Source organism: Chanodichthys erythropterus, chromosome 13 (genome assembly GCF_024489055.1).
Source record: "Chanodichthys erythropterus isolate Z2021 chromosome 13, ASM2448905v1, whole genome shotgun sequence".
NCBI classification, from domain to species: Eukaryota; Metazoa; Chordata; class Actinopteri; order Cypriniformes; family Xenocyprididae; genus Chanodichthys; species Chanodichthys erythropterus.
The window spans coordinates 32558776-32569628 of NC_090233.1; the positions used below are offsets into that span (position 1 = coordinate 32558776).

At 35.4% G+C, this 10853-nt stretch overlaps 1 protein-coding gene and 1 long non-coding RNA gene across 2 annotated transcripts; both read right to left on the minus strand.

The window, feature by feature from the left end:
- Window positions 1–339: 339 nt before the first annotated feature.
- Window positions 340–9620, minus strand: si:ch211-102c2.8 (trichohyalin). Its single transcript, XM_067408217.1, has 19 exons — window positions 9535–9620; window positions 8949–9102; window positions 8724–8816; window positions 8517–8629; window positions 8309–8381; window positions 7928–8050; window positions 6602–6727; window positions 6302–6490; window positions 5703–5765; window positions 5515–5610; window positions 5325–5426; window positions 4997–5179; window positions 4666–4898; window positions 4452–4578; window positions 4288–4371; window positions 3927–4138; window positions 3256–3331; window positions 926–1147; window positions 340–405 (listed from the first exon to the last, which is right to left on the minus strand). Exons 1-19 carry the CDS (start codon window positions 9618–9620, stop codon window positions 340–342), a joined length of 2421 nt encoding a protein of 806 aa, XP_067264318.1.
- A 220-nt stretch (window positions 9621–9840) lies between these two features.
- Window positions 9841–10325, minus strand: LOC137034574 (uncharacterized). The gene is made up of 3 exons (XR_010896957.1): window positions 10231–10325; window positions 10003–10110; window positions 9841–9877 (listed from the first exon to the last, which is right to left on the minus strand). It is a non-coding gene; the product is annotated as an uncharacterized lncRNA (long non-coding RNA).
- Between the last annotated feature and the right edge of the window lie 528 nt (window positions 10326–10853).

Here is a 10853-nt window from a genome sequence, read left to right on the forward strand (position 1 = left end):
AAAGAAATTCACATCCTGCAAAGTATAACAAGTGTAACAATTATTTGTAACAGTTATGGCCAGTTGTAAATTCTGTTAGCTACATACTAGATTTATATATTATTTTGTAGTAAACTCAAGCAGAATTCTGTTCATTTCATATCAAACTTCATCCTTTAATTTTTAACACACCTGAATTAAATATTAACCTACAATAAAGTGCTAAGTTCTGTCCATCCAGACCATGAACATTGCTTATGAGCTCCACAGAGGTGGTATTAAGTTATTTTCTTATACGTGTTTTCCCTATAAAATCAACAATTTAATGGACAAATTCTTGGATTAAGTTGAAAGTAACTGTTAACTGGAAATGGTCTTTGCTGGTAAGTGATCCTCTGTCTTATAGCTTTCCTGGGCTGGAGCAATCTGTCAAGATGGTGAGAAGCTTTGAAACACTTTCAAATATTTGAAAATTTGTTAAATAAAATAATAATATAACATTTTATTTCATACACATACAGTATTAATCTTAAAAAGTAGCATTAAAATACCACTGTTGTTACTGTTAACAAAAAAAAATTTAAAAACTAAAACAACACTATTATATTTATTTATATATAGTTGAAATAAAATATAAATATTAGATACAAAAAAAATAGATATGTTGTCTTGGAAAAAGTTCAAAAGTACTAAAATGACTAACTGAAATAAGAAATAGAACTAAAATAAAACAATCTTAAACAAAAAAAAAAATTAAATTCTTTAGAAATATTTAAAAAACTAAAAAAAGGACAGGCACATAAAATTAACATAAAATTGAAATTAGTTAATTCAAAAGTTAATTCAAAATATGAATTAAACTATAATAGTATATGAATAATGCTAAAAAAACAACAACAACTGCAAAATACTTTAAACTATGATAATAATTTGAGAGTTGATGTACCGTGTCCAAATAAGAGCCGCCCAAGTCCCTTGGATCCCTGTCCCACTTCACTGGGCTGGGGCAGTCTCTCTGGCTCTCTGCTTGGAGCTGGCGGATGCGACTCTGGAGGTGCCGCAGCAGTTTATATGAGGTCAGGTCTTGGGTGACTCTGGAGTTTTGGAAGTCTGTGCCACCCTGAAGAGCAGTAGAGGCCAACTGGGATTCGTTGTAGCCTTGGCACTGCTGCAGAGAGACAGAGAATCAGAGAAATGTGCTTACTACACATGTGTTCTACAATGAGGAGTAAACATGCAAATGTTGCTCCAAGTATGTTTTCGGTTTATATTTAATCAATATAACACAAGGGACATTGTGTCATTGCTTTTTAATTATTAAAACTATTAAAAATGATTAAAAAACAAAAACAAATAAAATAAGACATAAATGTTGGATAAAAATAAGAAATGTTTTCTTGGCAACTAACTAAAATAAAATTTGTTTAAGCTGAAGTATGAAAATTACAAAAACTTAAATACAAATAAATTAAAGCTAAACTTATACTGAAAAAACACACATTAAAACCTAAAAAAAAAAAAAAAAAAAATTATATATATATATATATATACATATATATATATATATATATATATATATATATATATATATATTATATATATATATATATACATATATACATTCAAAATACAAACCAGATTCCAAAAAAAGTTGGGACACTGTATAAATTGTGAATAAAAACAATGCAATGATGTGGAAGTTTAAATTTCAATATTTTATTCAGAATACAACATAGATGACATATCAAATGTTTAAACTCAGAAAAAATTTATCATTTTAAGGGAAAAATTAGTTGATTTTTTTAAATTTCATGGCATCAACACATCTCAAAAAAGTTGGGACAAGGCCATGTTTACCACTGTGTGGCATGCCCTCTTCTTTTTATAACAGTCTGCAAACGTCTGGGGACTGAGGAGACAAGTTGCTCAAGTTTAGGAATGGGAATGTTGTCCCATTCTTGTCTAATACAGGCTTCTAGTTGCTCAACTGTCTTAGGTCTTCTTTGTCGCATCTTCCTCTTTATGATGTGCCAAATGTTTTCTATGAGTGAAAGATCTTGACTGCAGGCTGGCCATTTCATTACCCGGATCCTTCTTCTACGCAGCCATGATGTTGTAATTGATGCAGTATGTGGTTGGAAAATGCAAGGTTTTCCCTGAAAGAGACGACGTCTGGATGGGAGCATATGTTGTTCTAGAACTTGGATATACCTTTCAGTATTAATGGTGCCTTTCCAGATGTGAAAGCTGCCCATGCCACACGCACTCATGCAACCCCATACCATCAGAGATGCAGGCTTCTGAACTGAGCACTGATAACAACTTGGGTTGTCCTTGTCCTCTTTAGTCCAGATGACATGGCATCCCAGTTTTCCAAAAAGAACTTCAAATTTTGATTCGTCTGACCACAGAACAGTTTTCCACTTTGCCACAGTCCATTTTAAATGAGCCTTGGCCCAGAGAAAACGCCTGCGCTTCTGGATCATGTTTAGATATGGCTTCTTTTTTTTTACCTATAGGGTTTTAGCCGGCAATGGCGAATGGCACGGTGGATTGTGTTCACCGACAATGTTTTCTGGAAGTATTCCTGAGCCCAGGTTGTGATTTCCATTACAGTAGCATTCCTGTATGTGATGCAGTGCCGTCTAAGGGCCCGAAGATCACGGGCATCCAGTATGGTTTTCAGGCCTTGACCCTTACGCACAGAGATTGTTCCAGATTCTCTGAATCTTTGGGTGATATTATGCACTGTATATGATGATAACTTCAAACACTTTGCAATTTTTCTCTGAGAAACTCCTTTCTGATATTGCTCCACTATTTTTCGCCGCAGCATTGGAGGAATTGGTGATCCTCTGCCGATCTTGACTTCTGAGAGACACTGCCACTCTGAGAGGCTCTTTTTATACCCAATCATGTTGCCAATTGACCTAATAAGTTGCAAATTGGTCCTCCAGCTGTTCCTTATATGTACATTTAACTTTTCAGGCCTCTTATTGCTATGTGTCCCAACTTTTTTGGAATGTGTAGCTCTCATGAAATCCAAAATGAGCCAATATTTGGCATGACATTTCAAAATGTCTCACTTTCAACATTTGATATGTTATATATATTCTATTGTGAATAAAATATAAGTTTATGAGATTTGTAAATTATTGCATTCCTTTTTTATTCACAATATGTATAGTGTCCCAACTTTTTTGGAATCGGGTTTGTATTAATAAATACTATAACAGTATATAAATAATATTATTAATACTAATTACTGGCATTTACCCCAGTCAGATGTCTCATTTCATTCTCCAGTCTCTCCAATCTCTTCTGCTGCTCTGCTCTGGACTTTGGAACCCTCCTGTTTTAAACAGTAAAGGTTATGGTGGACAATCCAACAGGTTATGAATGTTATTTTTGTCCGAGTCATGGTAGCCAATAACTTACAGTGGTGTCATTCATTTATTCATTTATTTATGGAGCGGATCTGGCTATAGGCGCAATGAGACATGACTTAAGAAAAAAAATGTTTTAATATGTTTAAAAATGTAGTCTTTGTTCTACTACATACAGTAAATACATTATATGTGTGTGTGTCTGTGTGTGTGTTTGTCATGTGGTAGTTTTTTGTTTGAATCCTGACCTAATCATTCAACTTACTGTATATGAAACCTAGTTAGCTAAGGGCACGTTTACACTATGTGCCTATAGACTGAATATGTAATATGCATCCACATGATGTCACCGTTTTCACAAATTCGCGCTTTTGTAGTACACGGAGACTCTAAAGGTATCATTTTCAAAAATGTGCACAAACCGGTTTTCAAATGTTTGCGGTTTCAGGCCCCCAAAATGGCATTGTCGTGAAAATGAATGGCCAAAACGCATAAAAAGTTTTCACCTAAACGGCCCCCAAGACAAAAACACTCAAGATCCACTTGGCTCGTATGACGCACCTCTCCAGCTCTGCATTAAGCTCCAGCTCAAATTTGTGTGCGAGTCTTGTAGTGGTTTTGTCTTTCCACTGTGCCATATTGTTCTGCACCTGTCTGAGCTCATCATCTTTAGCCCGCAGCTGCCTGCGCAGATGGACACACAGTCTGTCTGTATCATCATTGTTCATGCGCAGCTGGCCTCGAGATAGGCTGCTCATTTCCTCTATGTGCTCCTTAAGTTTACACACATCAATGAACAAAACGAGACATAAACCAAGATATTAATACATTTATAGAAATTTTGCTCAGTGTTAGTTACATTTAGATGCTTTTGAAGCAATTTATAATAAATCGTACTTTGTATGTGTGTGTGTCAGTATACCTGTATGAGTTTCTCTTTTAGAGCAGCCAGTGCTTGTTCCCTTTCTTGCATCAACTGCTGTTTCTGCAGATTTAGCTCTTGCTCCTGAAACACATAAGCAGCATCTGCTCATAACTGATGAGTTGCTGTGAGTTGATGTGTTTTGTTTGTAACTTTTCTTGTACCTTTTCTCGGCTGAGTTGCAGTGCAGCACGTCTCTGTGAGTTGAGCTCATTTTTTAGATCATTAATAAGCTGTTGTAGGGCCTTTGTGAGGGACTGCAGGGTCTGAAGAGTTTCACTCACTATAGGACTGAACCAGAAAAATATATATACACATTTATAAAATACAACACAGTGTCACTGTATATAATACTGTATATACCACAAGAGAGCGCACCTCTCTGATGAGTGCTTGTTTTCAATAGTCAGGCCATAGTGTTTAAGCAACTCCTGCAGGCAAACGCACTCAGCGTGTATGTCCTGCGCCCAGTGTCTGCTCTGCTGCTCATGTCTGGCTGCTCTTCTCTGGTGTTTTTGGTCTTTCTCGGTGACGGCTGTCCTCAGCTCCTGAAGCTCCTTTTCAGAGCGCTGTAAAGTTTTTTTCAGACGTACCGCCTCCTTCTCTGCCTCCTGTAACAAGGAAACAGAAGTAAGTTAAAGGCTGAGGACAGCTTTGATAAATTAGCTTTTTATATGTTTAAATGAAAATTTAAACTGATTCCACTCACTCTCTGAAGCTCAGTCACTTTACTCTGTAAGGCCAGTGTGTTCCTTCTCTCTTTTTCTACTTCTGCTCTCCCTCTCTTCACTGCCTCCTCTATTTGCTGCTCCAGAGTCCCACGCTGGTCTTTCAGAGCCTTCTCTCGCTGTTCCTCCCACTTCCTTTCCTCTTGCTTCACAGCCTTTTGAATCTGTTAGTTCAGATGACAAGAAATGCACTGGTTCCTTTGTGAGAACATGAATTTGAATAGCAGAGAACCACGTCAAAGTTAATGGCAAAGTTAATTTCAGTGATAAATATTCTGTCTTTGTCAAACAGAATAACAGGGAGGAAACCTTTTCCTGAGTTTGTCTTCTGAGTTCCTCTGCTTGCCTCCTCATCTTCTCGTCATGTTGCTCTAGAGCCTCTTTTAACCTCTTTACCTCCTCATCTTTCACCTGAAAGAGAGAGAGAGAGAGGTGAATGTGTATATAGGACTGGATTACAGTGTTGTGAGATAAAAGGGCACAGGCTATGACAGCTGACCTGGATGTAGTTGTGTAAGGAGTCCAGGCTTTGTTTGTGCGTCTGAGCTTGTTCACTGAGAGCAGCTGATCTCAACTCATCCGCCTGCTGACGCACCTGGATTCACACATTCCAACCAAACAGATTCAGGGTTTCACGTTATGTCTGAATAATCTGTGATTAGTCTCACAGTGAATAAATCATCTCACCTTTTGAAGCTCCTCTTTGTGGCTTTTGGTTAACTGTAATTTCAGTTGCTCAATCTCTTCCTCCTGAGGAAGTGATAATCATATGTAATCAAAAAAAAACAAAAACAAAAAACACTTTACCCTAATGAAAAGACAAGCACATATCGTTCAGACTAGTTTATGCTGACTAGTGATAATCTGATGCTGGTCTAGCTGGTAAATCAGCATATCCATGTTGTTACAATGATGTTAAATCATTCAATTCAAATATTATGTGGAAGGCTTATATACATTCAAAAGTGGTTAATGTTTTTGAAAAGTCTATCATGTGCACCAAGGCTGCACTTATTTAAACAAAAATACAGTAAATACAGTAATTACTCCGGTCTTTGCATGATCCTTTAAAAATCATTATTATTATTTTGATTATATATTATTATTATGAACAGTTGTGCATATATATATTATATATATATATATGTTCTATTATAAATATATATATATATAATAGAACAGCATTTATTTGAAATAGAAACCTATTGTAACAATGTGAAAGTTTTTACTGTTCAATATAATCTTACTGACCCCAAACTTTTGAATGGTAGCTATATCTTCCATACCATATCTTTTTTTGTCCTGTTCTGTATTTCTCTCAGCTTTAAGCTGTGCTCCTCTCTCAGTGAACAGAGCTCCAGAAGAAGGGCTTCCTTTGCTTCTTCGGCCCCCTGCAAAAGAAGCTCCTTCTGGGCAACAATTCGCTCCAGCGCTCCAAAACACTTCACTTGCTGCTCTAGATCTTTCTGGGTAGACTGCAGACATATTATACACTTAATGGCATTTATAGTGTTGGCAGTATGTCTCTGTATCAGATACTGAAACATGGTTGTTGTAGATTAAGAAGAAGAAACCAGAGTGAGAACCTCTTTTATTTGTTCTTTTTCTCTGATCGTATCAGCCAGCTGCTCCTCTAGCTCACTGCATTTCTGTCGGAGAGCCCCACAATCCTCCTCCTTCTGCTCCAGCTCCTGATTCACTTCATCCAGCCTCTGAGTGAGACAATGAGAAAGGTGTACATATTGAAGGCTGTGTGAATATCCATAATATATATATATATATATATACACTACCGTTCAAAAGTTTGGGGTCAGTAAGATTTTTTTATGTTTTAAAAGAAGTATCTTCTGCTCACCAAGCCTGCATTTATTTGATTAAAAATACAAACAAAAACAGTAATATTGTGAAATATTATTCCAATTTAAAACAGCTGTTTTCTATGTCAATATACAGTAAAGTGTAATTTATTCCTGTGATCAAAGCTGAATTTTCAGCATCATTACTCCAGTCTTTAGTGTCATATGATCCTTCAGAAATCTATTTAATATGATGATTTGATGCTCAAGAAACATTTATGATTATTATCAATGTTGAAAACAGTTGTGTACAAATTGTTTTCAAAATTCTTCGATGAATAGAAAGTTCAAAAGAACAGCATTTATTTAAAATAGAATATTTTCTAAAATTATAATTGTCTTTACTGTAACTTTTGATCAGTTTAACTTGATGAATAAAAGTATCGATTAATTTTATTTCTATCCCCGAAAAATAAAATTAAAATTCTTACTGACCCCAAACATTTGAACGGTAGTGTTTAATGTTACAAAAGATTTAGATTTCAGACAAATGCTGTTCTTTTGAACTTTCTATTCATCATAGCATCATGAAATAAAAATGTGAATAACCTGTTTTCAACATTGATAATAATCATAAATGTTTCTTGAGCATCAAATCATATTAAATAGATTTCTGAAGGATCATGTGACACTGAAGACTGGAGTAATGATGCTGAAAATTCAGTTTTGATCACAGGAATAAATTACACTTTACTGTATATTGACATAGAAAACAGCTGTTTTAAATTGGAATAATATTTCACAATATTACTGTTTTTGTTTGTATTTTTAAAAAATCTCAAACTTTTTGAATGGTAGTGTGTGTGTATATATATATATATATATATATATATATATATATATATATATATATATATATATATATATATATATATATATATAATGTGGCAACATAAAATTAAGCAACACATTAATGCACTTTTTATTTGGTCATAAATTTTCCTAAAGATTATGCCCACTCACTGTGCCCTTACTTGCGAGCATAAGAGTGTTAAGACAGAATATAGTCAAATATAGTCGAAATAGTTTTGGCTATAAATATATATACATGCATACCTCCTGCATAGAGTCTAGTGTGTGTCTGAAACGCCTCTGTTCTGAGAACAGGTCAGATTTAGCATTATCCAATAGTCTGTCCATCTCCTCCATTTCCAGAACAGAAACACTGCGGCTTACACACTGACAGGGACAGACATCAAATCACACTGAATGTCAAGCAGCATATCTATAACATATTCATTCAGCAAACTAACTGACTAGTTCATGTTTATCTGGCAACATACATGCATACATACATGTATTATTTATTTATTTATTTTAAATTACATAAAATAAAAAAAGAACCATGCAGATCCTTAATGAAATCCAAACAGGCATTTTATACTAACAGGTATTTCATATTTAAGAGCTGATGTGACTTTTCTTATCTTGAGTGACCTGTTGTTCCTGCAGAACCCTGACCTCCTCCAAACATAAGTCCCTCTGGGCCTGCAGTCTGTGTAGCTCATACCTTTAAGACACACATACAGTGCTTTAAAAAAAAAATATTTGTTACATGTAGATATGGATCTCATCTTTACTATGGAATATAAGAACAAAAGTGTCAATTAAAACAAATGGGATGAAGGTTCCTAGTAAACCATACGTGATGTTCTGGGCCTGTGCTCTGCTGTCCCTCACACTGAGCTGTAGAGAAAGCTGCTCTCTCTTAGCCTGATCCATTTCCTCTCTCAGCTTGTCCAGAGTATGAAGTGTAGCCTGAGGAAATAACACCACTTTTAGTTAAATAAGCTTAGTAACATTTCGAACGGATAATTAAGAGAGTTACAGAGTGGTCTTATAGCATTCATACTGTTTTTTGTTGTTGAAGCTGAGTAAGTGACATCCTCAGCTCTTTGAGTTGATCTCCATCTATTCTGCTCTTGTCCCGGGCCCTTTCTGTACTCTGAAAACAAAAATACTACAAACCTGAGAGGAGTATCAAACAACTGTCTCCATCATCATTACTAATCGCAAAAATTGCATTTCATTAGCTCTACTGACAATGATTACTACAGTAATTGTTTAAAGAACGCACTGAGGTCCTCACAATGTGGAAGTCATTCCTTTTGCTCTGGTACAACCTCCTCCTCTTCCCCTTCTTGCCAGATGAATGTCTCCTGCTTCTGTAGTAAAGTTTAGACACAGCACCTTCACGGCTTGTCTCCTCAACAGTTCTCTCATCATCAGAGCTACAACACACATGGAGTAATACAGAGGAATATTCATGTATATTAAATACATACATAGTATAGCTCTATCAGTAGTAGAAAATTAAGCCAATAATGAAATAATGCACAGATTTCTCCCAGAGATGTCTGAATTATAAATATCTGCATGATGTTTCAAATGAACATACTGTACTGTTCAGCTGCAATTTTTATTATTTTCACATAAAGATGATTTAAATGCAACTTTAGTGACTTGAATGCACATGTAAAAACTCCCAAATGAAACTCTGCAAAGATGGCAGTAATGCTGTGTTTTACCCACATGTCACTAAAGTTGCATTTCTGAGTGCCAATGAGTAGCATGAATTAAATACCACCAGAAAACACATTATCCAAAAAGCTCTTCCTAAGGTCATCTAATTGAACTGCAATTGTTAAAACATTGAGAAGTACCTGAAGGACTGAATATTGTTTTGGATGGTTTTTCCTGTACAGAATCCTTTTTCTTTGCTCAGATGTAAGGCTATAGTGGCATGCATTAGAACAGACAAACATTTTGTTAATATCTTATGGACCAATTACAATTCAAATATCTTTTTTAAAAATATTTATTAGATTGATTAATTGATAGATTGCATCACTGCACATCAAAACAATGCAGTTTCACTGTGTAAAATATGGATAAGAGTAAATTCAAATAAAAACACCAGGTTGTAGCTTACAAGGAATGTAAAGTAAGATAACATACCATATTTTGGATTATATTCCTGGTCAGAGTTTACTCTGTCAGCATATTCTGCAAAGTGTGTGACATACATACAAAATAAAAAGCATTATAGCACCAATAAAACTGCACATGCATTCAGCACACGAAAAGAACATGTGACTTTTGAAACACATAAGTTAATATGGTGCCTGTACCTGTCCTGTTGCTGAGTGCAGACGTCAGGTGCTGTCGGACCTGTTCTGAGCACACTGTGTCCAGATCAGTATCTATGGTGACTGAATCAAAACTCTGCATGGGCATTCCTGTCAGAGAGGACAAGGTGGGATATTAAAAGATTTCTGTTAAAACAACTTCTTATTTAAATGTAGATCACAAGGAAGATATGCAAAAAATCTAAAAGAAACAGCCCTGCACAGCTGTACCTGCCAGGTGTCTTATTGGTGTTCTGGATGAATGCTGTGATTGATTTTCTGATCGTTCCTCAGTGAGTTCTGCAGTGTTAATGGGAGCACCTGGGGCTAGAGAAGAAATTAATACTTATATCCAGCAAGGACACATTAAAATTGATCAAACGTGACAGTAAATACATTTTGCAAAAGATTTCTATTTCAAATAAAATGCTGTTCTTTTGAAATTTTCATTCACCAAAGAATTCTGACTTAGGAAAACTGGTTTCTTCGCACTTAATTAAAATGTAAGTATTTAATAAATATTTTGCATGCATGTTGTAAAGTTGTGCCTGGAGTGTAAAACTAATGCACTCATTATTCCAAGAGCCAGTCTATAATTCAATAAATCCCTATGTGGCAACTATTAGCTATATTATTAGATGTTATTTTGTGGGTTTTAGTGAAAACAGCCAGATGAAAAGAGCTGTCCCCTGCAACCAAGGAGGATACAGTATTGTGGAAATGGCTGAATGGACACAATGTCCACAGAATTATTTCAGAGCACCATGAGACCTCAACCATGCAGAATATAAAGTGATGTGGCTGGTCAAGGAAGACTAGTGAGCATCTTGACAGGAGGATGAAAATCCCCTGAA